General features: G+C 37.7%; 1 protein-coding gene across 3 annotated transcripts in view; it reads right to left on the minus strand.

Annotated features, from left to right (window-relative positions):
• Positions 1 to 26,132, minus strand: part of PCSK5 (proprotein convertase subtilisin/kexin type 5) — a 451,917-nt gene that overhangs the window by 272,233 nt on the left and 153,552 nt on the right. For all 3 annotated transcript variants that reach the window (XM_061200330.1, XM_061200331.1, XM_061200332.1), the window contains exons 6-7: positions 25,140 to 25,228; positions 21,671 to 21,843 (exon numbers count right to left, since the gene is read on the minus strand). In XM_061200330.1, coding sequence (XP_061056313.1) covers positions 21,671 to 21,843; positions 25,140 to 25,228 — 262 coding nt within the window. The remainder of the gene's footprint in view (positions 1 to 21,670; positions 21,844 to 25,139; positions 25,229 to 26,132) is intronic.

A 26,132-nucleotide genomic window follows, 5' to 3' on the forward strand; every position in this document is an offset into this window, starting at 1 on the left:
AATGGGTGTTGAATTTTGTCGAAAGCTTTCTCTGCATCTATTGAGATGATCATATGGTTTTTCTCCTTCAATTTGTTAATATGATGTATCACGTTGATTGATTTGCGTATATTGAAGAATCCTTGCATTCCTGGAATAAACCCCACTTGATCATGGTGTATAATCCTTTTAATGTGCTGTTGGATTCTGTTTGCTAGTATTTTGTTGAGGATTTTTGCATCTATGTTCATCAGTGATATTGGCCTGTAGTTTTCTTTCTTTGTGACATCTTTGTCTGGTTTTGGTATCAGGGTGATGGTGGCCTCGTAGAATGAGTTGGGGAGTGTTCCTCCCTCTGCAATATTTTGGAAGAGTTTGAGAAGGATAGGTGTTAGCTCTTCTCTAAATATTTGATAGAATTCGCCTGTGAAGCCATCTGGTCCCGGGCTTTTGTGTGTTGGAAGATTTTTAATCACAGTTTCAATTTCAGTGCTTGTGATTGGTCAGTTCATATTTTCTATTTCTTCCTGGTTCAGCCTTGGCAGGTTGTGCATTTCTAAGAATCTGTCCATTTCTTCCAGGTTGTCCATTTTATTGGCATAGAGTTGCTTGTAGTAATCTCTCATGATCGTTTGTATTTCTGCAGTGTCAGTGGTTACTTCTCCTTTTTCATTTCTAATTCTATTAATTTGAGTCTTCTCCCTTTTTCTCTTGATGAGTCTGGCTAATGGTTTATCAATTTTGTTTATCTTCTCAAAGAACCAGCTTTTAGTTTCACTGATTTTTGCTATTGTTTCCTTCATTTCTTTTTCATTTATTTCTGATCTGATCTTTATGATTTCTTTCCTTCTGCTAGCTTTGGGGTTCTTTTGTTCTTCTTTCTCTAATTGCTTTAGGTGCAAGGTTAGGTTGTTTATTCAAGATGTTTCCTGTTTCTTGATGTAGGCTTGTATTGCTATAAACTTCCCTCTTAGAACTGCTTTTGCTGCATCCCATAGGTTTTGGATCGTCGTGTCTCCATTGTCATTTGTTTCTAGGTATTTTTTGATTTCCCCTTTGATTTCTTCAGTGATCACTTCGTTATTAAGTAGTGTATTGTGTAGCCTCCATGTGTTTGTATTTTTTACAGATCTTTTCCTGTAATTGATATCTAGTCTCATAGCGTTGTGGTCGGAAAAGATACTTGATACGATTTCAATTTTTTAAAATTTACCAAGGCTTGATTTGTGACCCAAGATATGATCTATCCTGGAGAATGTTCCATTAGCACTTGAGAAGAATGTGTATTCTGTTGTTTTTGGGTGGAATGTCCTATAAATATCAATTAAGTCCATCTTGTTTAATGTATCATTTAAAGCTTGTGTTTCCTTATTTATTTTCATTTTGGATGATCTGTCCATTGGTGAAAGTGGGGTGTTAAAGTCCCCTACTACGATTGTGTTACTGTTGATTTCCCCTTTTATGGCTGTTAGCATTTGCCTTATATATTGAGGTGCTCCTATGTTGGGTGCATAAATATTTACAATTGTTATACCTTCCTCTTGGATCGATCCCTTGATCATTATATAGTGTCCTTCTTTGTCTCTTGTAATAGTCTTTATTTTAAAGTCTATTTTGTCTGATATGAGAATTGCTACTCCAGCTTTCTTTTGATTTCCATTTGCATGGAATATCTTTTTCCATCCCCTCACTTTCAGTCTGTATGTGTCTCTAGGTTTGAAGTGGGTCTCTTGTAGACAGCATATATATGGGTCTTGTTTTTGTATCCATTCAGCCAGTCTGTGTCTTTTGGTGGGAGCATTTAATCCACTTACATTTAAGGTAATTATCGATATGTATGTTCCTATTCCCATTTTCTTAAATGTTTTGGGTTTGTTATTGTAGGTCTTTTCCTTCTCTTGTGTTTCTTGCCTAGAGAAGTTCCTTTAGCATTTGTTGTAAAGCTGGTTTGGTGGTGCTGAACTCTCTCAGCTTTTGCTTGTCTGTAAAGGTTTTAATTTCTCCATCAAATCTGAATGAGATCCTTGCTGGGTAGAGTAATCTTGGTTGTAAGTTTTTCTCCTTCATCACTTTAAGTATATCCTGCCACTCCCTTCTGGCTTGCAGCGTTTCTGCTGAAAGATCAGCTGTTAACCTTATGGGGATGCCCTTGTGTGTTATTTGTTGTTTTTCCCTTGCTGCTTTTAATATGTTTTCTTTATATTTAATTTTTGATAGCTTGATTAATATGTGTCTTGGTGTGTTTCTCCTTGGATTTATCCTGTATGGGACTCTCTGTGCTTCCAGGACTTGATTAACTATTTCCTTTCCCATATTAGGGAAGTTTTCAACTATAATCTCTTCAAATATTTTCTCAGTCCCTTTCTTTTTCTCTTCTTCTTCTGGGACCCCTATAATTCGAATGTTGGTGCATTTAATGTTGTCCCAGAGGTCTCTGAGACTGTCCTCAGTTCTTTTCATTCTTTTTTCTTTATTCTGCTCTGCAGTAGTTATTTCCACCATTTTATCTTCCAGGTCACTTATCCGTTCTTCTGCCTCAGTTATTCTGCTATTGATCCCATCTAGAGTATTTTTAATTTCATTTATTGTGCTTTTCATCGTTGCTTGGTTCCTCTTTAGTTCTTCTACGTCCTTGTTAAATGTTTCTTGCATTTCGTCTATTCTATTTCCAAGATTTTGGATCATCCTTACTATCATTATTCTGAATTCTTTTTCAGGTAGACTGCCTATTTCCTCTTCATTTGTTAGGTCTGGTGTGTTTTGACCCTGCTCCTTCATCTGCTGTGTGTTTTTCTGTCTTCTCATTTTGCTTATCTTACTGTGTTTGGGGTCTCCTTTTCACAGGCTGCAGGTTCGTAGTTCCCGTTGTTTTTGGTATCTGTCCCCAGTGGCTAAGGTTGGTTCAGTGGGTTGTGTAGGTTTCCTGGTGGAGGAAACTAGTGCCTGTGTTCTGGTGGATGAGGCTGGATGTTGTCTTTCTGGTGGGCTCGTCCACGTCTGGTGGTGTGTTTTGGGGTGTCTGTGGCCTTATTATGATTTTAGGCAGTCTCTCTGTTAATGGATGGGGCTGTGTTCCTGTCTTGCTAGTTGTTTGGCATAGGGTGTCCAGCACTGTAGCTTGCTGGTTGTTGAGTGAAGCTGGGTCTTAATGTTGAGATGGAGATCTCTGAGAGATTTTCGCCGTTTGGTATTACGTGGAGCTGGGAGGTCTCTTGTGGACCAGTGTCCTGAAGTTGGCTCTCCCACCTCAGAGGCACAGCCCTGATGCCTGGCTGGAGCACCAAGAGCCTTTCATCCACACGGCTCAAAAAAGGAAAAGGGGAGAAGTTAATATATCCTGCTCCCAAAGTCCACCTCCTAAATTTGGGATGATTCGTTGTCTATTCAGGTATTCAACAGATGCAGGCACATCAAGTTGTTTGTGGAGCTTTAATCCGCTGCTTCTGAGGCTGCTGGGAGAGATTTCCCTTTCTCTTCTTTGTTCGTACAGCTCCTGGGGTTCAGCTTTGGATTTGGATCCGCCTCTGCATGTAGGTCACCTGAGGGCGTCTTTTGGGAGGTCTGACGTCTTCTGCCAGCGTTCAGTGGGTGTTCTGTAGGAGCAGTTCCACGTGTAGATGTATTTCTCATGTATCTGTGGGAAGGCGGGCTAATTCTTAAGAGATAATTTTTGTTTTATAATCAAGGGGAGTTTTATACATAGAAGGTTCATTGTGCACTAAAAACCACAGAGGCTAACATTTACAGAAACTTACTATGCACCAAGCACTGTACAAACATTATTCTGCACAATTCAAGTCTACATCATTATTTTACAGATGAGCAAACTGGGAATCGGAAATGCTCCCTAAGGCCAGAGCCAAAGCTTAAATTCAACTGGGCATGGCAAAGGCAAACTCCAAAGGAGGGTATGGGGTCAGTCACTGCCTAAAGGGAGCCAGGGAGAGAGGAGTCACTGAAACGGGAGACAGAGGGGCTAATAGGAGTTGAAAACTGGTCAGGGGACTCACCAACCCATGTCGGCCCTGCAGGGAAGGAGCCAGGGGAATGCGTGCTGAGCAAGACCCCAGTCTCTTCCTCCCTCTCTCCCATTTTTTGCCAATGTATCCCAAGGCTGAACCCCAGCAGAAGCCAGAGGACCTGGATCCCATAGAGATCAGTATCCTAGAGCATGAGGCTTGTGGAGAGAAGGGGAGAAGGGGAGACGGGGAGCTGGAGGATCGAATGGAAGACGTAGCTTCACGTCCCCAGTGTGACTGTGTTTGAAGATAGGGCCCTTAAAGAGGTAATTAAGGTTAATGAGGTCATGAGGGTGGGGCCCTAATCAGACAGGACTGGCGTCCTTTTAAGAAGATGAGACAACAAAAGTGTGTGCACAGAGGAAAGGCCTTGTGACAACACCGTAAAAAGGCAGCTGTGTGCAAGCTGAGGAGAGAGGCATCACCAGAACCTAACTCTGCCGGCACCCTGATCACGGACTTCCAGACTTCTGGCCTCCAGACAGTGAGAAAATCCATTTTTGTTGTTTAAGCCACCCAGACTGCGGCATTCTCTGACGGCAGCCCGAGCTGACTAACACAAGGTGAGAGGAGGAGATAAAGGATGAGCCACCCCCCGTGGAGGCTACAGCACATACAGATGTTGCCACCACTCTGTCTACAAGGCAACCTGACCTTTGTGCCTGTGTGTATGGCTGATGATTAAAATCCCAGAAACAAACAGACTGAATCTGTGGGCTGAAAATGCCATAAAGACAGCTGCTAAAGATCTAGGGGGCTGATCTGAAACAATTAGCAATTCAAAGGTTTATTTACTACAGATGCACAGGGAATTTTCATTAGTGTGCAATATTCAGAAAACCAAAACATATGTGGTAAAAAGAAATCTGGACATTTCTCTAAAGCTCAGAGTAATTTAAGAATTAAATCTTAATGTGGGATGTAGGGAGACGGGAAGGTGGGCAGAATATTATAAAGAGAAAAGAATCTTTGAGACACGTATTTTCCCGAAGCATAGGAAATAACATTATTGTATAGTTTGGTAAAGTACTGTGATTACAACTGGTTATATTAATATAACTTTGAATGAGGAAATGAAAAGAATCCTCCAATTTAACTGAGTGCCAAGTTAAAAGTTAGTAAATTTACAGCAAAATATACTGTGAAATCCACACAGGACCAATTTGACCAAACTCTAAAGATTGTTTCATTGTGTATCTAATTGTGTATGTGTTTCTTCTCATGTATGCCCTACAAAAGTTAATTTATATACGCCACGAACATTATTATTAAAGGCTAGAAAAAAACTGGATTTTCTTGTGGTTCAGGTCAGAAAAGGCTACTTTATGCTGGGTTATCAATTAAATCATACACTGCAAGTCAGGTTTAGAGAGGTATAGACTTTAATGAAACTAAATTTCTTTCTTTAAAACGGTGTGATAATTTTTCAGCCAATACAGCTAGATTGTATTTGGTATTTTAATACTACTTCTTTTCCATATTGCTTAGAAAGTAGAGTTGACCCTTAAACAATGGTGGGGGACAGGGGTGCCAACCCTCCGCACGGTTGAAAATCTATGTATAACTTAGAGTCAGCCCTCTGTATGTACCGTTCCTCCATATCTGTGGACTCAACCAACTGCAGACTGTGTAGTACTATAGTACTTACCACTGAAAAAAAAATCCGCCTCAAAGTGGACCTGTGCAGTTCACACCTGTGTTGTTCAAGGGTCAACTGTATTCTTAAAGGGACATGACTAAATGACCAGAGGCTTCTTGCAAAACAAAAGACGGGACATTGTGCTGGGTGCTTTCACATCTATTAGTTAACTTCAAGCAAATTAGACATGCATTTTTACAGATTAAAAAAACTGAGTAACATTAAGTAATGGGCACACTATCATGTAAGGAGAGTGGGGTGGAGACAGGAGAGGCAGACCAATAAGTCTGATCAGACCTACATATCTGTATGTGTTGACATGAAGAGACACAATAAAACAACTGTAGGAGGAGGAACTCTCTTTTAAGTGTGATGTCTTCCAAGTACAGCCTGATACCCAGTTTACCAAAGCCCCTCATTGCTCCGCTCCCTGCCTTTTTCTGATCTTTGTATATCAGTGAGAGAAGAGCGCAGCTCTCTATGGAAGCTCTTCCTTATGTGGTTCACAGATAAAGGGGCTTCAGGTTGGAAGAGGCTGGAGAAAGACAAGGACACCTACAACTATTCGGTAGCTGAGATATGAAGAGAGAACTGTTCATCTTTTAAAGCTCAGAAACATTCTGACAAGCATTTCCAAAATAAATCCTGTTCCTTAACAGAGCAGGGTTCACTGAAAGAAACAGGTCTGGGTCCAGAATCATGATGTAAAGGCAAATCAACAGCAACAACAAACTTTGGAAAGGTTTTTGTAGTGCTCACCCAAGATGTTTGTTTCAGAATTTAAAAATACATATTGCTTTTTAAATACTTAATAACTCTTTGAATCATGATCATCAATAGGACAGATGATTCACAAGAAAATGAAGGCTCCTTAAAGGCGACCTGAAAAGTAATCTGAAAAGAAATATAATCCACAATTGAAAACAAATCAGGAGCACACAGCTTCCGACGCCTTGGAGACAACACTGGTGTAACCTGATGGGAAAAAGTCTTCTTTGGGAAGACACCAAGAGAACGTAGTCATGAGACAGACGTAATCAGATGTCTTTGGGAAAGACTAAAGCCCAAGACTTGTTTCTTCAATCAGTGCATTTGGGCAAGATGGAGATGGGGGTAGGGAAATTAATTGTATGAGATGGAATTGGACCCAGGAAATAAAGTGGGTCACTCCCCACCAAAGCCCAAGGGAATCGAATGAGGCAGATATGAGACGTTTTTAAAGGAGTAAAAGAAGGAGACGTGGCCTCGGAGGGTCAGGAATCCAGGGATTAAGTGCTGCTTTTATCAGGAACAATCCCATGCTGAAGTGCTAACTTTGCCAGCCACAAGTATCCTCACCTGGAAAATAAGCACACCTGACTCTCATTTTTAAGATCTACTCTACAAGTCGGAAAGTCCGATGTGCAGAGTATACAGGTTTCACTCGATTCCGCTCTGCTCTCAGAATGTCTAGTTATTGAGCTCTCAGAATTACTAAGGTAAACAGAGGAATGACTCTAAGCATTTTAAAACCAAACTGTCGGACTTCCCTAGCGGTCCAGTGATTTACAAAAAGCACTCTGTGGGAGTGTCTTCACCAATCTCATTTTATGCTACTTAGCCTACCTGAAGGATGGTTGATGAAAGAAAAAGACTGAAAATACAAATGCAATTAAAGAAGGCTTTTGTGAATGGTAACCTGTTTCTCCGCATTTTCGTCTTCCTGCCTTTTCTCAAGTGATAGGACTTCATTCCCCCCTCTTTCTTCCTCTCCATCTCAATCTCACCCACCTTTTCTGCCCTACGTCAGGTTTTCTGTATTCTGATTTGCTGTGTACACAGTAGATTGCTAAGCCATATATATTAAGCAATTTTTTATGTTCTGTTGACTTTTTAATAACACACTAAAAATATTAGATGCAGTAAATCGTGATGATATTAATTTTATCTGGCACAAATGAAAATCCATTTTATATGTTTCCGGAGCATACCAAATGCAGTTGACTTCCCTTTTAAAGGAATAAACAGCCTGATTATGATTGTGGGATCAGCTGCTGGTGACAACAGTTGTAAGCATTTCTGGTAAAATGCCACATTTAAAAACACCACTTATATCTACATTTAGAGTCTTTCCATGATATTCTTTGTGTTCTAGTACATGAAGGAGAAGCATGATGCACTGAATTCAGGGAACCCAAAGGTGACTTTAGCTCAGTTTTCTAAAAGGACACTTGGAGTCATATGGCCGAAGACTAGTGTAAAGAATAATCAATCAACACCGCAAATACAGAACTACCCCAGACTCAGGTTCCCGATAAAAAGCTACTTTTATATTTATTGTGTGAATAGAAAGAAGAAAAAAACCCAAATTGAGTTTCTTATTCACCACATCTGCCAGAATATAAACTCAATAGAGCATCAGCTCACTGAAGGCTTGTAGAATCAAGTCCTGTTATCAGAGCTTCCCTTTCTTCAGAAGAGCTGACAGAGGACTTGGACACACAATACAGCTTCTTACACTTTATCACCAAGTGCTCAATGGTGTAACCCTTGGCCCCTGAGAGTGGTATTACATCAGGGTTGATTTCGTTTACTGCGGTTATTTTTAAAGTATAATTGGAAGAAGAAAATCAGTCTTTCATGGAGAAAGGATAGTAGAAGATCTAGGAGTAAATAAAAACCATGTGTGTTTACTAATGGAAATAAATATGCTTTCAAGCAAATAATTTTATTCCTGTTAGCCTGCAGATTCGCTGTACATTTAGAAACTCCACATAATAAAAATGTGGAGGCGAAGAATGTGCTATGGATATTATTTAAAGCTGGACACATAAGAGGTTCGTACAGTGAAATTCTACATTTCTACATAAGGAAATAAAGGGAATAAAGTAAGCAGAGCCATTCAGTGGCAGAAAAGCTAGGACCAGATAATCCAGTCTCACCTCAACCAATGCTGATCCCCACTGACTAGTACTGACACTGGGTATTCCTAAAAATTCTTAACAACATGGTTTAGAGAAATACTGCTTAGCAATAGTGCATTAGAGGAAAAACAAAAAACCAGAAACAAACCCAAAAACCCTTCCCTTCCTGCTTTATCTCATTTGCCAAATCAACAATCCCCAAGTAACTGTCTGCTTTTCATGTTTATCTATGGTTAATTCATACTGATCAATGCCTCCTTTTTTTTTTCTCAGCCCTTGTCTTCCTCATCTGACTCACAGAAGCCTCAGAAAGACTCAGGTTATTATTTACTTCTGGTCACTCTCACAGTCCTGCAAGCTCTGAGCCCTGTTCCAGCAGTTTTCCCAGGGCCTGGGGAAGGCTAACACCAGTCGTGGGAAGAAGCATGCAGATTGGGTTTGTCAATTTCTCATTCCAAGCAACTGAAAAAGTACGTTTGAATGTCATCTGCCCTCTGAAATAATCACAAGAATGAACAGCACCAACACAGCTATTCTGGGTACATTCACCATCCCAGCACTCCCATTTTGAGGGAAAAAGAGACATACCTCCCAAAGGTTTCTCCACCTTGGATCATCGCAGAGCAAATGCAGTGTCATCCTCAGACTTTCAGGAGAGCCAGACTTATGAAATGGAGAAGGATATTTTCCATATTCACATTAATTCCCTATTTTCAAACTGCCCAGAAAGATACCATCACCTTTAAATTATATTGAAGGAGTAGAATTTGAAAAATTCCTTTCACAGAGAATAAAAACATTTATTATCAATAGGGGTATGAAAGGAATTTATTGTAAATGTTTGGAAAGGCACTTGGAAAGAAGGATGGATACTCCAGCAATAATGAAAAGTTAATACTCTTCTCTAAGTTAGCTCTGGGGTAGAGAATGCCTCCTGTGGGTTGGTTCCAACTCCCAGCTCAGCTCTGAAGGGGTGAGCAAAGCTGCCCCTCTCTGAAGCCCATCCTGGGGCTTGAATGTCACAGGCCTCTACTCCATGAAGCAATGACTTTGACCTTTTGCGGAGTAGCTCATAACGTTTCTGAAACGGACAAAATCAGCCCCTTACAGTTTCTTCCCATAAACATAATCCTGATTCAAATGAAAGCAAATCACACTTCTGAAAAAATTACAATTGATATTAAGCTTATATTATTTACAAGACTGTGGTGGATACTCTAGGGTCCTTAAAGATGCACCGAACGTTGGCCTTCCTCTCGGGGGGAGACCAGCAATTGGTCTGAGCACTGTGTATGTGAGACCTCAGTCAGTTTTCACGATGGCTCCATAAAGTAAGTATTATCATAGCCTTGTCTCAGGGAAATGGAAGCTCTGATAACTTAGTAACTTGTTCCAGGTCAAAATGCTAGAGAGAAACCAAACTGAGATTTCAACTCTGGTCTTTGTGACTTTAAAGCCTATACTTTCTACATCATCACAGGCTGCACCCAGGGATGAAGAGAAAGAGAGAAGCCAGTGAAGTTCAGGATATGCCAAATCAGTTTGCCTAGATGATAAATTTCCCAGGAGTTCAGAGGAAAGCGAGGTCCCTGTTGCAGTGTTCACTTTCATGACCAGAATTAAAGCTACTGTTGGCTGAGAGCTGACTATGCAGACACAGGCCTGTATGACGCACTTCTTCAGAGCAGATATCACATAGAGCATGGGGGCCAAGAGCACAGGCTTGGAAGACAGACCTGAGTCTGACCCACAGTCATGCTTCTTAATGACCAGGTTACCTACTTTGCCAAGACTTGGTTTTCAAATCTTGAAACTGGGGGAGGTCCTGTGAAAATTATTCCTATGCCTAACTCGAGAGGCTATCAGAGGTAATAATCATAATAATGTTTACAATCCTGAATATTAAATTTGATTGTTTTCCTCTTAAAGATGAGGAATGTAGGCTCAGGGCAAGTGAAAAGAAAGTCTGCAATAAAAGCCATATATACGTTTAAATCATTGGATACTATCAACTCAGTTCAATTTATCCTTGTTTATTACACAGTGGCCTTTTTTTTCTGGTTGCTGCCATGTTTTGTTGAAGGAAATTTATGTGTCTGTCCTCCCCATCAGCTTTTTCAAATCTGTATTTAGAATCACAGACACTCAGAATTGGTATGAACCTCAACTTGACCTAATCCACTCCCTGTATGATTCTGTATCTTCCCTATAACAGGGACATCCAGACTATATTAGAATGACTCCTGTGATATGGACTTCATTTATCCCCCAGGTGGCCCAGGAGTCACTAAAAATAGAACAAAACAAACTAAAAGAAAAGAGGACTGTTACTGATATCTGGTTAATCCATGAGTAGAACAAAGGGAATTAGAATGGAATTTGCAAAAGTTAAAAAAAAACTACTCACAGTGTTAATAACAAATCTCTAAGCTAAAAACAAGGTGACAATAAATACTTGATGTGAATTATACAAGGCTAGGATAAATTTGTGCTACTCTCCATATAAATGCATCACAATTCACAATAATACAGTAATCTAAATCTGATACTTGGATATCAGATAATCTTCAATTACAGAATGTGAAACCACCTATGTATTTATGAAAACATCTATTTCTTTGTTTCCAAAATGGATAATGTTCTACTGGGTCCATTTGGCAAGTCACTTCTTAGCTTTGTTAAAGTTCTAAAAACACAGAGTTCCATCAGTACATAGTTAAATTCTAAGGGAGGATTTAAAAAATAAACTCCAGTTGAAGTTAATTTTTGGGACTTCCCTGGTGGTGCAGTGGTTAAGAATCTGCCTGCCAATGCAGGGGACATGGGTTCAAGCCCTGGTCCGGGAAGATCCCACATGCCGCAGAGCAACTAAGACCGTGAGCCACAACTACTGAGCCTGCACTCTAGAGCTCATGAGCCACAACTATTGAGCCTGTGAGCCACAACTAGTGAAGCCCACGTGCCTAGAGCCTGTGCTCCGCAACAAGAGAAGCCACCGCAATGAGAAGCCCGCGCATCTCAAAGAAGAGTAGCCCCCGCTCGCCGCAACTAGAGAAAGCCCGTGCACAGCAACGAAGACCCAACGCAGCCAAAAATAAATAAATAAAGTCAATTTTCATGAAGTGGAACCGATATAAAGAAAGCTCCCTTGTCTATCTTTGCCTACCCATATATTATTTCAAAGTTTTACATTTGCCAACTAATTTAACAACAATCTGTCATTTACTAAAATGCAAACTGGTACCAAGCCTGCTACAGCTGGGTGTATATCAGATAAAAACAAATCCTTCCCGAGTGGAATTGGTTAATTTTATTACGATTATTATTACTGCTTTATTATGTAAGCTCATTATACCTCTTCTCTCCTGTTCTTGTGAACATGTGCCTTTAATTTAAGGGTGAAGAAATTGTGTGTGTGCACGTGTGTAAATGAGACAATGTGTGATAATAAAGCATGCTTGTGCTTTCAGCAAATATTCTAAGTATTCAATCAGTTGTAAAATCTGGTGAATTGAAAAGGAAATTGATGATAGAAAGGAGATATACTAATCAGAGACTTCATAAGAGACTAGTTTCTGTCGTGGACCCCTGAATACAAGAGCAGAGTGAGGGTGGGATGAAGGCCACTGTTCCAACAGGGAGTTAGAGACCAATGATTCCGATTTCACCTACTTTTGTTCCCCATCCTTGACACTGGTTCTGTCATGAATTCATTGGAATGCCTTAATTGATAACCCCAAAGCCTAAAATGCTCAAATAAAAAGAATCTGAAATTGAAAGTATACTTGTAGATAAAATGGCAAAGCAAATACTATAAGCCATGATCCTACAATATCTACAATGAGCCCCATGATTTCTCCAGATAAAAGATTAAGCTAAATGTCAAACCAGTGCTTGGTATGTAGTGAATACTTAAGAAATATTTTTTGAGTAAAATAATCAGGGAAATACTGGTAACCTGAATACAGGGTTTTCTGATTATGGGAAAAAGAAAAGATTCAATTCTATGTTTTTTGCTTGTTTTCTAAAGGATATTATTAAACACACTTGTCAGGAAATTGTGAAATGTTGTCAATGCATTAGATGCCTGCTGATGAATATCAAATGCATTATTAAAGTTTAATAACCCGACTAGGGCAAAAAAGATGACTGCAAGGCAACTAGACTGCACACAGTAAGTTTTGTTATTGTGCGTAGTTTAGTCTGTCCTTATTGTTTACCAGATCTGGGAGTCTGCTGGCACTTTGTTTAGAACCTTTATTCATTGTTATATGGTGAGCTCCCCGAAGACAAGTCCTGAGTGTTATTTACCTTTCACTAGCACCTAGAAAAGTGCCTGGAATATTATAACCATCAGTGAGTGTTTCCTGAATGCAATCAGAAATAAATGAATGAATAAAGAGTCTATCAAAGACAATTTTAGGCAATTAGCTCCTTATTCTAACACCAAACCTTGGGTCACCTATCTCTGAAACATTGTCAATCAACTCACTCATTTTATAAAATCATTTCTTATTTAGAACTGTGTGGGCAGATGAAGCCAAGAGTTTCCCCTGAGGGAAGTCTGCCAGTCATACCAAGGAGCAAAGCCAAAGGATCCCATGGTAAGTGAAATCGTATCTGTTTGAATGAGAGCAACTTTTTTTTTAAATATCCTTTCTCAAGATTTTGATTCTGAGACTCCTGCCAAAATTGTAAGAGACCCTATGTGCCCTCCTAAGAAGCTCAGAATGTTCCTTGTTGGTCACAGGGAGCAGTGATGAGTTTTAAAGAGAAGACAAATGACAAGATTTACATATAAAAATACTTCTTTGGCTGTGGTGTTCATGCTGAATTGAAAGTTGAAGCTCAAGCTGGGAGGATGGAAGTTTTGAAATTATGCTATTGCCAAAGTCTATACGAGAGATGTTGGTTCTAGTTGTGAGGACAAGAGGGCAGATTCCATAGACTTTTCAGAAGTAGTACAGGAAAGGAAGACTTATTCGATGACTAGATCGAAGAAAAGAGGAAATGACGAGTTTTAGGAAGGGAGACTGGGTGAATGGCAGTGACATCAAGTAAATAAATACATTAGTGTTGGTAAAAACAACTCAATCACTAAAATTATTTCCAGTTCTAACATTCTGACTCTAATAAGTTTAGCTGAATTTTCACTAAACAATTCTAAAGAATTTAAAGTGAAATTTAACAGCAATTCAAAAAAGTCATGAAAATAAAAGCTTTGGTGTGGTTAAAGTTTAGAACATTGATTAAATAAACTTAAACACATCTCTCTACTGCAGGACTTCTCAGAGCCTTTAATATGCTTTTAAATTTCTAAAGGAAGCATATAATAAGTGGTGTTTCTCAAGTGTATTTGATAGCAAAATCCCTCCATTCCCCCCCCCTTTTTTAGCATTTTATTAATTAGTGTTTTACGGAAAAGCTTTAGAAAACCTTGGGTATTTTCTCCCATTTATTTTGGCCATTCCTTAATAATAATCTCAAGATTATATACTTACCTTCCCTAAGGACCATTCAGCAATATGAAATTGATTAAACGCAGAGATTTGGAACAATAAAAACTTTTTACAATATTTACATGATTAATCAGTATTTTACTTTTATTACTCTTGCCCTTTTAGTGATGATAATGATTAAGATTCATAACATAATGAGAGATTCTTAAGTTCCAGGAACTCTGCTGAGTATTTAACAGGCATTAATCATATAATCCTCATAATAGTCCTATAAACTAATTACTAGCATTTAGCTCCATTATATAGAGGAACAAACTGATCCTCAGAGAGGCTAATTAACTCGAAAAAGGCAAGGTACTAGAACCCACTGAAGAGTCTGAATGCAGAGTCTGGGTACACTAATCACCAGACTATTCCATGTATGTTAATAACTCATTTCCAAAATATTAACCAAAAACAATGCAAGTGTGACCCTTAAGCAAATTAACTCAGTAGACGCAGCAAATTGGCATGGAAGTCATTCATACATTCATTCACTAAATACCTACAGAGTACAAGACACTGTTTTGGGTACTTGGGATACAGTAGAGAACAAAACAGTCAAACTCAGGGCCTTCATGGAGGAGACAATCAATTAACAAGGTAAGTAAATCTAATACATAGAAGAAGGGATAAACATTGCCAAAAAGGGGTTCTGAAGGGCTGGAGTGCATGTATGTTATATTGTGGATAGAAAGAAGCAGGCAGGAGTCCTTGTCAGGACAAATTAGATAAGAACTCAGAGAAGAGTACTGGGTTTCACGGTGACCTTGATAAGAACAGCTTCGGTGGAATGATGGGGCAGAGTCCTGATGCCGTGGCTTCCCAGATGATAGGACAAATGAGGTTGTAGAGGGCAAGTATGGACCACAGTTTCAAGGAATTTTGTTTCAAAGTGAAAAAAAAATGAGGCAGTAATTGGAAGGAGATAGGAGCCCAGAGATGGATTCTCCTCTCTCTCTTTTGAGATAGGAGAATTAGCAGTGTGAATGTTTGTGGATGGCAATAATACAGTTGAGAGGGAAATTTTAAAGATGAAAGAGAAGCTAACTGATTGAGCCATGTCACTGATGAGGTGAGAAGGAATGGGGTCAAGTGAAGAATTGGAGGCAGTGGACTTAGGTAGAACAGCAATTAATTCACCATGGTAACAGGAGAAAAGCTAGAGTATGTGGTCACAGATGGAGGGAGGAGGACAGATGTGCCAAACAGAACAGAAATGACAACTTGTAAAAAAAAATCTATTAGATTTCGTTGAGGCCCACATTCTGACTTCTTTAGCTATGCTGAATATCTGTTTTCTACAAAATTGGGGAGAAGAGTATATATCTTATGAAATTATTGTGAAGATTAAAAGTTATCTATTTTAGGGCTTAGGAGAGTAACTATAGTACAGTAGACTGGCAAATGTTAAATGTATTACTATTATTATTATTATTTTCATGCAGCCCAAATGATATACTTCTAATTCTTGCATTTAATTTTATAGCTCTGTAGCAGCAAATATAGTGCTATCTTTGAGAGAAAGAGCAAGCTGTCAATTGTGACACGGTTTGTTTAACATAGTTTCTCTAATGCAATTTTGGCACATTAATTCTAAAGGGGCTATAAATGGAATCAATTCTGATTTTGTTATAAAGTCTTTGAAAATAGTTTTCCATTTTACTAGGCCAAATACTTATAATAAACAAATAGGGAGCACTTTGAAATTCAATATTTGCTACATTTTTTGATTAGCAAGCAGAAGGCATGGAGGCAATCAATACTTGGACTCCCTGAGCAAAATTTATTTATTTCCTTTGTGAAAGCTTTCTTGATCCTTAGGCTTCTCTCTCTTGCCACCGATCTCTCCAGATGTCTTGGCATTGCTGTCACCCAAGTCCAACTCATTATCACCTCTTTCCTGGACCATTTCAATCTTCCTCTCTTGCCTTCCCATCCCTCGCCCCACACGCAGTCCCTTCTCTACACACCAGTGATCTTCTAAAACTGTGTATTTCATCAGGGCACTACTCTGCTGAAAACCTCCACTGGCTTTCTGTAGCAGATTAAAAGGCAGACCCCCTTCATGGTTTAGGACGCCCTGCTGAGCTAGCCCCCTGCCTACTTCTGTGGCCATCTACTACTGCCCGCTTTCTGTTCTTGTTGCTCCCAACACCCAAATTAGCATTCTGTTCTGGAGATACACCCTAATCATTCTCCACTTAGGGTGCTTTTTAGCTCTTGCTGTTCCTTCTGCACAGAACATTCCTTCCACATTTCTTCACCTAACTGGCTTCTTATCATTTATGTCTTCATTCACGTATCACCTCCTCAAAGATGATTCCCTGTCCTCCCTAACTAAATCAGTTCTGTTTCCCCCCAGTCATCGGTTTAATTTCATTCATAATACTTCTCCTTAGCTCAAATAGTCTTGATAGTTTCTATGTTTGTTTCGTCTTGTTGCTAGAATGGGGAAACTTTTATGTATTACGTATAAAACTTAGATGTCTTCTTCCCTCTTTTATCTACAGTGCGGAAGTTGACTAAACTTAATAAAAAGAAGAAATTCCAATTCCTGTAGTTTCTATTTGATGTAGTTAAAACTGCAACAGTCTAAAGTCATAGTGACTTTAGACTGCCACATAGATTTTCAGCTAGTTTCTTGAAGGAATTATTTTTAGTCACTTATTCCCTCATTCCTTAAATCACTCAGCTAATAAATCACTTATTTATTTCATTATTGTGTTCTATAATCTAACTTTGCATAACGTAATTATCCAATTATTTTCCATATATTTGACAGTATAAATTATACAAAGAACACAAATTAAAATAATCTCAAAGAATATAAAATTTACCAACTCACTTGATGCCTGATAATGGAAGAATGAAAGATTTCTTTTTCCTGGAAAAGGCTATCTAATATACTGCTTCAAAAATCACAAACATGGATAACTGAAATGAATTTGTATACCGAGAGGTTATCTCGATGAAACTGAGGATGAGCTTTTATAAGGCAAGTAAAATCAAAGGTGAGTATAGACATAGGAAGAACAAAATAAATGACATTATAGAACTCAGAAAGTCTATGCTGACTTTTATCATATTATTTTTAATCTACCACTACAAGTAACTGAATGGAATCATCTAGAACTCCACAGTGTGGAAATGGTATAGGAGAGAAGAATGGGGGGCTGAGAATAAATACAAAGTTTTTTGGAAGAACATGATCTCTTTTCCAAAGAAAGAAAAACATATATATGGTATTTCTTGAGCACCTATTATGTTCCAGGTATTGTGTCAATTGCTTTATACGCATTATCATCTCACTTAGCACTCATAACATCTTTGTAAGTAAATACTATTATTGCCCTACTGTAGATGAGGAAATGGAAGCAGAGAGGTAATTTGATCTAAATCAGGTCAGAGAGCAGTAAATGACAAATCCTAGACTCAACTCTAGGCTAAGTCGCAAGCCCATGTATATTAAACACATAAAAACCCTCTCATGCTGATCTTAACACATTTAAATGAGTCACTGCTGCTTTTCCATAATTAGATGTGCAATGCTAGGAGTCAGAATAATTTGTTCTTTTTAAGAGTTACTTCTTTTGTTACTGCCTTAACTCTAAAAGTAAATGGTCTGTTTTAAAACTAAAGTCCTTGTTTTCCCAGATTAAAACCTTGAAAGATCCTCAATGGAAAGTTGAATAAATTATGGGATCTCCATACTCCAAAAATTTTGAAAGAGTAAAATAAATGAGTCCTATCCTATGGATTGCCCCAGAAGGATACCCATGATACACTGTTAGGTGAAAACAGCAACATACAAAACATATGATCCCCATTTGGTATACAAATGTGCACAGGAGTATGGGAAGATGTAGTCCATACTCCTAGCAATGGTTATCTAGTTGGACAGGAAAATCTATTTTAATTTCATCATTATAGTAATGATCTACTGTAACAGGCATGGATTACTTTTATAATTAATGATGAGTATAGAATAAGTTTTTTTAAATTATTTATTTCTGAATATAATCTTTCTATATGTTTGAATAACTTTCTCAGATCATCTTGTTTCTAATATTAGCTCTTTTTTCCTTCCACCAATGTACCACATTTGTATTTGTTTTATACATTAGACTTCCAGTTAAGATTTCCATTGAATGAAAGATTCACTAGCAATAATAAATTTGAAAACCATTGGTCCATATCACCTGATTTAATGATAGCTACTGAATATAGGACATTCTCTCTATATATATACGCATGAGGCTATGTGTACTACTAACATAAATAGATTCATTTTAATGAGAAATTTCAGATTGCTCTTTATTATGTTAAGAGTCATACACATACAGTTGAAAATTAAATATGAACTAAGCATGACTGACTTAACTTGAATAACCATTGTACTGATGACACAGAGAGAAAGAATAGTAATGTGCAGCCCAAGGTTTTGGTAATGAAATCACCAGATTACTGGTGATTAAAAGAAAATTCTACCCAACAACTTAGAACATTATCCTATAGTTTCAAAGAATTCTAATGTAGCTGAAAATTGACAGAGCTAGAAAAGTCTGAACCAAACCTAACTATAGTTAGAAAGTTCATACAGAACAAGTGCAGAAGCTTTCCCTCCAGTCTCTTTCAGAATAACCAGGAGACGGCTTAGCTCAGTCTTCTGATTAAAACCCTAACCCCAATCCCACAAAGGTGGAAGAATCATAATTATTTGTACTCCAGCTGCAATGTTACGTTAATCAACTGCATGCATTCCACTGTTTCAAATCTGGGCTGAATTTATAACAACCCTATGGTTAGCATAATTCGCAGTAAATTAAATTAAATTCAACAAACATTCACTGAGTACTCACTAGAATTCAATGTACTTTATGGGTTTTGCAAAGCCCATGAAGGTGCATAGAGTACAAGCTCTGCTCTTCAAGAACTTACTATTTAGGGAAGAAGATACATGCAAAACTAACTCTGACAGAGAGCACAATATGATAAAGACTATACATACCAGGAAGAATATAAAGTATAGGGAAAATAAGGTAGGGATCACATACACTAAATTCTAGCTTGGGCAGTGAGAAGGTTTCTGGGAAGAGGTAACAGTTTAACTGAAGTTTGATGGTCAAATAGGATTTGTCTGTATAGTAGTAGGTCATGGGAGAGAGTCAAAGACCACATACTGTAGAGAAAGCAGTATGTGCCAATGGGTAGTAAGAGTGGAATATGCTTCACAGACACAGAAAACAAACCTATGGCTACCAAAGGGGAAAGGGAGGAGGTAGGGATAAACTAGGAGTAGAGGATTAACAGATACAAACTACTATACAGAAAATAGATAAGCAACAGGATTTACTGCATAGCACAGGGGGCTATATTCAGTATCTTGTAATAACCTATAATAGAAAATCTGAAAAATATATACCTAGCTGGATCATTTTACTGTACACCTGAAACTAACACAATATTGTAAATCAACTATACTTCAATTAAAAAAAAAAAAAAAAGAGTGGGGTACGCTTACATTCCTAAAAAGAAAAAAGAGATGAGGAAGCAAAAAGAGGTTAGGCCCAGATCAACAATGGCCAAACATGAACATGATTAAAATGTATGTTTTAGACTCACAGATATAGAGAACAAACTAGTGGTTACCAGTCAGGAGAGGGAAGGGGGAGGGGCAATATAGGGGTAGGGATTAAGAGGTACAAACTATTAGGTATAAAATAAACTACAAGGATATATTGTACAACACAAGGAATATAGCCAATATTTTGTAATAACTATAAATAATTATAAACTTTAAAAATTGTGAATCACTATATTGTATACCTGTAATTTATATAATATTATATATTAACTATACTTCAATAAAAACTTTTTAAAAATAAATTTTAAAAACGTATGCTTTAAATCACCCAGTGGTGCATTCACGAGTAAGAAAGAGAAAGCAGTTGCTTCCGGTGGAGTATTACAAGTATATAGCCCTTATTTTTTAATTTAATTTAAATAAGACAGGATTTCTCAAGATCTGTAATTTGAAACAGATATTTTATTACATTAGATTATATGGTCAATTTGGGGGAGAAGAGTGGTCAGTGAATTTTTTAAGTGAAATCAAGGAAAATGATGATGAATTAAGCTGCCTGGTTAGGGAATGTGGGAACAGAAAAATAACATTGTCCTGGGACAGAGATGAAGCTAGGGAAAGGACTACACAAGGGAGATGCCCAGAAGGGCACTGTTGGATGATCTATCAACACCAATTGGAGGGTTTCAGTATCTCCAATTCTCAGTCTCACAGTTTCAAGAATTTATATCTCCAAATCTAAAATTAACATATTGATGAATATTAATGATGTTAATATTCATATGAATAAATATTTCTTTTCAACAAATCTAAGCATCCAAATATACCACTTTTCTCATCAGAGGAAACTCTCTAGCCCTTAGCTTATTTGCAGGACAGATACAACACACAATCCTGTCTACTGACTCAGCCTAGAGCTCCATGCATTCCTCTAGACGGGAGTATTGGAAACTCACCGTTTCAGAGGTGGCTTCATATGAAAATCATCACCAATCGACACAGTTTGAGCTGAGGTGCTTTTAAAATATACAAATAGCTCATGCAGCTCTATGTCAAAAAAACAAACAACCCAATCAAAAAATGCGCAGAAGATCTAAATAGACATTTCTCCAAAGAAGACATATAGATCGCCAAAAAAGCACATGAAAAAATGCTAAACATCACTAATTATCAGAGAAATGCAAATCAAAACTACAATGAAGTATCACCTCACACCAGTCAGAATGGCCATTATTAAAAAGTCTACAAATAATAAATTCTGGAGAGGGTGTGGAGAAAAGGGAACCCTTCTACACTGTTAGTGGGAATGTAAGTTGGTGCAGCCACTATGGAAAACAATACGGAGGTTCCTCAGAAAACGAAAAATAGAGTTATCATATGATCCAGCAATCCCACTCCTGGGCATATACCCGGAGAAAACCATAATCCGAAAGGATACATGCACCCCAATGTTCATTGCAGCATTATTCACAATAGTCAAGACATGGAAGCAACCTAAACGTCCACCAACAAAGGAATGGATAAAGAAGATGTGGTGCATATATACAATGGAATATTACTCAGCCATCAAAAAAAAATGAAATGCCATTTTCAGCAACATGGATGGACCTAGAGATTATCATAGCAAGTGAAGTAAGTCAGACAGAGAAAGACAAATATCGTATGATATCACTCATATGTGGAATCTAATTTTTAAAAAAATGAAACAAATGAACTTATTTACAAAACAGAAGCAGACTTACAGATATTGAAAAGAAACTTCTGGTTACCAAAGGGGAAATGTGGGCGGGAGGGATAAATCAGGAGCTTGGGATAAACATACACACTACTATATACAAGATAGATAACCAACAAGGACCTACTGTGTAGCACAGGGAACTCTACTCAATATTCTGGGATAACCTATATGAGAAAAGAATCTAAAAAAGAATGAATATATGTGTATATATAACTGAATCACTTTGCTGTACACCTGAAACTAACACAACACTGTGAACCAACTATACTCCAGTAAAATAAAAACAAAAACAAAAAAAACCACCTACCATTCTAACACCGTTTTCAAAGGCTTGCCGGGTGAGTGGAGCTGGTCCGTCCACAGTCTTGCCATCATCATCCGGGCCCCAGCTCGCACTGTAAATGTGCACATGCTGAGGATTGAAGCTAACTGATTTTGCTTCAACCATATCCGTGACATCTCCATCCAGCATTCGAACTCCTGTAAGACAGAGAGGGGAAGTAACTCTATCAGAAACTTCACCCAAACAGACCAAGATATATTTCAACTGTAGCATTTTTTTTTTTAAGGAAAGAATAACCTTTAAATCAACACTTAAGTCAGCATATGTTCCTCAGAAAAGGATAGTGCAAGACTTTTCTGAAGCTTTCTTGGGGGGAAAGGAAGTTACACTGCATGTAGAAGAGCAAAACTTCTTTAAAAACTTTTTTAGCCATTGTCCTCTTTTTCTAAGTTTCCACATTCTTTCCCTTCTCTTTATCTCTCTTAAGGGATATCTTTGTCTCTTGACAAAGGGAGCCTCAAGCAATCCATCTTCCCTAAACTTCTCTTCATTAGGTACCTTGTGCTCATAATTGGTATAAAACATTCTAACCTCAGCAGTCTTAGAAACTTGGAAAGCCGCCAAGTTAGAGTGGTCCAATTTCCTCCATATTTAATATTATCTCCTAATCTGAAATACTGATATGAACTTAATATATTACTTCTTTGCCAAGTTATTATAAGTCAAATAATAAATGAGAATGCCCGCTGTGCATGTAACACATCAAATAATTCTCAGAGGGCTTTGGCAATGTTTAGTCATTAATCTTCATGTAAGTATTCCCACCAGACAGATAGGAATTTATTATTAACCTTAATTTGCAAAAATAGACACTAAGATACTAAAAAAAATTGTCAAATACAAAGCTTTCTTTTCATTTTACAGACACGCAATAACAACAAAACACCTAATAAGTAAACATACCTTTCCTTCAGCTGAAGCTAAATACCATCACTGAGACATTGTATTATTTTAAAATTATGTCCTTATAGCCCAAATTTACTCCTTAGGAAAACGTTGTTATCTAGTAGGATTTCAACTTTCTTTGATTACCAATAAATGAGGATTAAATAATAAAACCCTAAATCAGGCAGCTTTAGAGGCTATGTGGTTTGAGGTGGGAATTCTGGTGGAATATAAACATATTCTTGAAGGAACCATATCTTCTTTGTGCTTTTAAAAAAATGTTTAACTTTTAACTATAAAATCACAAACACAGAAAAACAGAAAAAATGACAATAAACCCAGATATAGCCAGGACTCAACAACTGTTAACATTTTGCCACATTTTCTTCGTCTAAAAATATAAATATTAGGCTAAACCATTTTAAATTACATGACAGATATGACACTCTATCCTTTAATATTTTTTCCAAAAAAAGGGGGAAACAAACACCCACTCTACTTTAAATTTCCCCAAAGCATCCCTAAAGACGTTGCATTTGGCTGCTGTATCTCTTGACTGTCTTTTCTTCTAGACTTGCGTATTTTTAAAGGAGATGTATAGAAACAGGTGATGTGGAGAACAAAGGTTTTGAACAAGTCCATTTAAAAATTATGGAATGTAAAGCATACTTAGAAAGCTTTTCAGCAGTTTATTTTGTGGGAGGAAAATACCCAGCAGGATGCTCTGCACATACTGGGTCCTCAGCAGCCATTGGTTTGTTTTGATTTGACACGAATATTCAAAACTCATCTGCATGGTTTTTACCAAATAAAGATTAAATATTTCATATTCTTACTTCTATTTAAAAGCATAAAATGCAACTATTTTACCACTACAGGGAGGTCTGAAATAATCCAATCAGTATGTCTAAACACGGGAGTGTCTACACAGCACCTGAATTCAGTTTCTACACCATGAAATTTATGTGACGTCCATGAAAACATGCTTGATAAAATCATATCTAGAGCATAATATTAATTTTCTGACCAAAAGTTGGTAAGAATTTTATTTTCTCAAGTTTAAAAATGAAAGGTTACTTTTTCTTCATTTAACTAACTGCAAGCCTTCATGCCTTGGGTCTGAGGGGTTAAATTCATAATTTAGAATGTTCTTGCTTTTAGGATGAAAGAACATTTGTCAGGCATTGCCATTCATTCATTTTTTTAGAGGTCTTGTTTAGCTAGGTCAGCAGTTTATCTGTGACTTCACAAGTTCACAGGTTCATCCCTTCATTCCCTCAAGGTCAGAAGTCCTGGGTTAGTACTGAATAGTAATGATAGGGACCTGGGTGTGTGTCTGTGTATGTGAGCGTGTGTGTGCTGGACAGCAAGTAGGGTTGACTGGACAGCCACTGTAGTCATCCAACTATCCTGAGGTGAGGAGGGGCCTCCAGCACCCTCACGATTCTTCAGAGGATGTCTGTCTCCTTTCCATAACACCTCCATGAACCTTGCCCTTGATACACAGCAGATGCTCTCAGAGTACTGCTAATTACTGGTTAATAAGCTGCCATACTCTAGGAATCCCGGGTGAAATGAAGGAAAGAAAGAGGTCTAATTTACTGACGACTGACACAAAAGACAGTCTCAGAAAACCTTTTCTTAGCACCGTCATTATATACCCCAATTATTTCATGTTATAAGAGATCTACATTAACCTAAGAAAGGACTATCATTTTTATTTTTTACATCCAACTCTGTTTACCATTTGGAAACAAATAGTATATTGGAAACAAGGATGTCAGCCTGGTTCCAGGAGCTTCATCTTATGAAACCCTTCAGGAGATGCTTAGAGGAACACCTTCAAAGCCAGTAGGATCTATACCATCTCTTACAATGTTTTCTTCCCATTTGTGTGTGGCTGTGGCACCAGGCTATACTAAAAAAGATGATTACAAATGGGAAAGTAAGAGTTTGCTTTTATTAATATCTGAATTTACACTGCTTTGGTTGGTCCTTGTAGTAAGTATATGTATATTTGAGCTTGTGTATGTGTGTGTGTATATATATATATCTATAACCTGCAATTATTAATGGTAATAGTATTACTATACTCTGGGACTACAAAAGGAGATTTTACTATTTACCTTTTAATCACAATTAAAAGGAACTTTTTGTAAAGCCTATGGGAAAGAAAAAAAATATTTTCTGCTTTGACAGAATTTCAAAATGCTTCTTTCCATAGAGATATTATGGCCTGGTGTTTATCTCCTTAGTTCTTTCTGACCCAGGTACCAATTGTACAATTTGGTATAGTTGCTAATGACCCCATCTTCGTTATTGGACAAGCTTTTCTCATTCCTATTTAAAGAAAGAAATGTCTGTGTCTGCAACGCTTTAGGGGGGCTGCTTGATAACGCAGGTTAACACGGTCATTTTGCTGTCAGCAGTAGTTGAACTCTATTATGCAAACATATGCGTGTCTTTAGTTCAGAAAAGGGTTCTGAAAACCAGTTAGGGTGAGAGCTCTTGGCTTGTTTCTACATCCACTCGTGTCTGTTTCCCATACCTCCGATCCTGGCGTTGAAAGCAATGCCAACTGTGCAGTGAGAGTTGTTTGCCGCGGCGGCCACTTCTCCAGCACAGCGGGTCCCGTGCCTGCAGGGAGAACACACACACTTTCTAAAGGAAGACACCTCATTCTCCCAAACTCAACACACCCTCGACACCACTCAGACTTCAAAGTGGTGAAGAATGTAGCAAGCTGTGGGTGTTTCTGGAACTTCTTACCCAAGTAGCACTAAGTCTGTCCATGGCAAACTTTTAGCACTTAATTACATTCTGTTTTGGATTACATTCTTGTATGCTTATTTTTGATATCTTGCTTTCCCAACCAGAAAATCTCCTTGAAGGCTAAAATCAAGTTGTATGTTCCTTTGTATTCTCTGAACTTTCGATGTCCAATATGGTAAACACCAGCCACATATGGCTAATGGGTACCTGAAATATGGTTAGTGTGACCACATCTTAATTTTTAATTTTAATTAAATTTAAAAACTAGTACTCAATTCATTTATTAGAAAATTTAAGAATGTGGGTATGAGAAACTACTTTTTAAACAGGAAATTAAAATATACATCAAGGATCTCCAAAGAAAATTCATCATCTAAGATGGAATTGCTGTAAATACACACTGGATTTCAAAGATCTTATGTGAAAAGACAACATAAAATAATGCCTTAGTAGTTATTTTATATCAATTACATGTTGATATATTGTACTTAATAAAATATATTATCAAAACCTATTTTACCTGTTTGTGTTCACCTTTTTACTGCTTTTTTAAGATGTGGCTGCCAGAAAAGTACAAAATTTTTCTGAAAGATATTCCTTGTTATCTCTCACCACAATAACTTAGTTCTTTAATCAGAAAAATCATTTAGCTGAAAGGACTTCTAAGATCTTATCCAAGGATGGCAAAGAAGCGTCAAGTGCAAAGGACAATCTGTTTAGAAATGGTGGTGTAATACGGTGTGTGCTGAGAACAATTCTAAGGCATGGC

This window comes from Eubalaena glacialis, chromosome 9 (assembly GCF_028564815.1).
Source record: "Eubalaena glacialis isolate mEubGla1 chromosome 9, mEubGla1.1.hap2.+ XY, whole genome shotgun sequence".
In the NCBI taxonomy this organism is placed as follows: Eukaryota; Metazoa; Chordata; class Mammalia; order Artiodactyla; family Balaenidae; genus Eubalaena; species Eubalaena glacialis.